Source organism: Marmota flaviventris, unplaced genomic scaffold, assembly GCF_047511675.1.
Source record: "Marmota flaviventris isolate mMarFla1 unplaced genomic scaffold, mMarFla1.hap1 Scaffold_44, whole genome shotgun sequence".
In the NCBI taxonomy this organism is placed as follows: Eukaryota; Metazoa; Chordata; class Mammalia; order Rodentia; family Sciuridae; genus Marmota; species Marmota flaviventris.
Genome location: NW_027288268.1, coordinates 1,814,598 through 1,817,282, shown reverse-complemented (window position 1 = coordinate 1,817,282; position 2,685 = coordinate 1,814,598). Strand labels below are relative to the sequence as shown.

The following is a 2,685-nucleotide window of genomic DNA, read 5'->3' as shown; positions in this document are numbered from 1 at the left end:
TGGCTTTTTGAACTCATGTGTAGCTGTTATTTGACTCTTAGAGTTTTTTTAGTCTGCTTACTTTTTAGACACATCTTCATGATTTACTTTGCTTGACTTCTTAAATGTAAATACCAGTTTTCTTTCTTTTTTAAAAAATGTCATTTTTAGTGTTCAGCAGACGCTCGTGGTCTTAGTCTCCGGTCTCTCCGCCCGCCCCTCCCCCGCCCACCGCGGTCACCCGGGAAACCGGCAGCGATAGCCGGCGGACTTGAAGCTGGTTTCATGGCAGCGGCGAAGAAAGCAGTTTTGGGGCTGTTGGTGGGGGCAGTGGACCAGGGTACCAGCTCGACACGCTTTTTGGTTTTCAATTCAAAAACAGCTGAACTACTTAGTCATCATCAAGTAGAAATAAAACAGGAGTTCCCAAGAGAAGGGTATGTTTCCTAATTTGATTTGTGAAGACAAATTGTGTTTATTGGTTCATTTTACCCTTCCCTGTAGATTTGTAAAGTAACCTTCCCCGGGCACCCTCCTGAGAAGACTTGAGGGATTGGTATTAGTCAAGAAAAAAAGTAATAACTTTAGATGGGTGGAACAAGATCCTAAGGAAATTCTGCAGTCTGTCTATGAATGCATAGAGAAAACATGTGAGAAACTTGGACAGCTCAATATTGATATTTCCAACATAAAAGCTATTGGCGTCAGCAACCAGAGGGAAACCACTGTAGTCTGGGACAAGTTAACAGGAGAGCCTCTCTACAATGCTGTGGTGTGGCTTGATCTAAGAACCCAGTCTACCGTTGAAAATCTTTATAAAAGAATTCCAGGAAATAATAACTTTGTCAAGTCCAAGACAGGCCTTCCACTTAGCACTTACTTCAGTGCAGTGAAACTTCGTTGGCTCCTTGACAATGTGAGAAAAGTTCAAAAGGCTGTTGAAGAAAATAGAGCTCTTTTTGGGACCATTGATTCATGGCTTATTTGGAGTTTGACAGGAGGAGTCAATGGAGGCGTCCACTGTACTGATGTAACGAATGCAAGTAGGACAATGCTTTTCAACATTCATTCTTTGGAATGGGATAAAGAGCTCTGCGATTTTTTTGGAATTCCAATGGAAATTCTTCCCAATGTTCGGAGTTCTTCTGAGATCTATGGCCTAATGAAAGCTGGGGCCTTGGAAGGTGTGCCAATATCTGGGTGTCTGGGGGACCAGTCTGCTGCTTTGGTGGGACAAATGTGTTTCCAGGATGGACAAGCCAAAAACACGTATGGTACAGGATGTTTCTTACTATGTAATACAGGCCATAAGTGTGTATTTTCTGAACATGGCCTTCTGACCACAGTGGCTTACAAACTTGGCAGAGACAAACCAGTATATTATGCATTGGAAGGTTCTGTAGCTATAGCTGGAGCTGTTATTTGCTGGCTACGAGACAATCTTGGTATTATCAAGTCCTCAGGGGAAATTGAAAAACTCGCTAAAGAAGTAGGTACTTCTTATGGCTGCTACTTTGTTCCGGCATTTTCAGGGTTATATGCACCTTATTGGGAACCTAGTGCAAGAGGGATAATCTGTGGACTTACTCAATTCACCAATAAATGCCATATCGCTTTTGCTGCACTAGAAGCTGTTTGTTTTCAAACCCGAGAGATTTTGGATGCCATGAATCGCGACTGTGGAATTCCACTCAGCCATTTGCAGGTAGATGGAGGAATGACCAGCAACAAAATTCTTATGCAGCTGCAAGCGGACATCCTGTATATTCCAGTAGTGAAGCCCTCCATGCCTGAAACAACTGCACTCGGTGCTGCAATGGCAGCAGGGGCTGCAGAAGGAGTTGGCGTTTGGAGTCTTGAACCTGAGGATTTGTCAGCTGTCACGATGGAGCGGTTTGAACCTCAGATCAATGCTGAGGAAAGTGAAATTCGTTATTCTACGTGGAAGAAAGCTGTGATGAAGTCAATGGGTTGGGTTACAACTCAGTCTCCGGAAAGTGGTGACCCTAGTATCTTCTGTAGTCTGCCCTTGGGCATTTTTATAGTGAGTAGCATGGTAATGTTAATCGGAGCAAGGTACATCTCAGGTATCCCATAAATAATACCAACTCATGGATTCCCAAGATGCAAGCTTTTTATGTAATGAGAGAATCCAGCAATTCTGTCTCTTAATGTGATGACACTATTCATAGACTCTGATTTTATTTATAAGCCACTTGCTGCATGATCCTCCAAGTAGACCTGTGGCTTGAGGTAAAGAAAATGCCACAGAAAGAATGCTACAGAAATATTTGGTGTGTTTTTTAACACTGACAGTTAAGGTTGGGCCAGCTACATTTGGGGCTGACCCCCTCCATTGTCATAACATCCTGCCCCATTCCCTCTAAGATTTAGGAAGAATTCAGATCCTATCCATTGGAGTCTTTCATCAAACATATTCAGATTCTAACGGACCAGGATTTTGATTATCTGCACCTTACATGCCTGATTAAGGGGTTAATACTAACCTGTTAAAAAGAGTGATTTTTTTGGTTTGCCAAAAGTTTTCTTTTCTATATATTAGAAAACCACATCTTCATTGAATGTTTAAATGTAAAATTCTACTAAAATTATTAAGACAACAATTTAGTATCTCATAGTTTGGATATTTTTCTGAAAAGTATTTGCCAAAACTGAAATGCTTCAGTATTTTACATTGTCTGACTA

At 41.6% G+C, this 2,685-nt stretch overlaps 1 protein-coding gene across 1 annotated transcript; it reads left to right on the top strand.

The window, feature by feature from the left end:
- Window positions 1-206: 206 nt before the first annotated feature.
- LOC139704200 (glycerol kinase-like) lies at window positions 207-2,463 on the top strand. The gene is made up of 2 exons (XM_071607255.1): window positions 207-416; window positions 568-2,463. The coding sequence occupies exons 1-2, from the start codon at window positions 265-267 to the stop codon at window positions 2,075-2,077; spliced, it is 1,662 nt and encodes a 553-aa protein (XP_071463356.1). The 5' UTR covers window positions 207-264; the 3' UTR covers window positions 2,078-2,463.
- Window positions 2,464-2,685: the final 222 nt, after the last annotated feature.

Bases quoted from the DNA above. Each gene is read 5' to 3' on its own strand.
- LOC139704200 (XM_071607255.1), top strand. From the start codon at position 265: ATGGCAGCGGCGAAGAAAGCAGTTTTGGGGCTGTTGGTGGGGGCAGTG. The intron at 417-567 runs GTATGTTTCCTA...TAATAACTTTAG, and splicing joins CAGGAGTTCCCAAGAGAAGG to ATGGGTGGAACAAGATCCTA.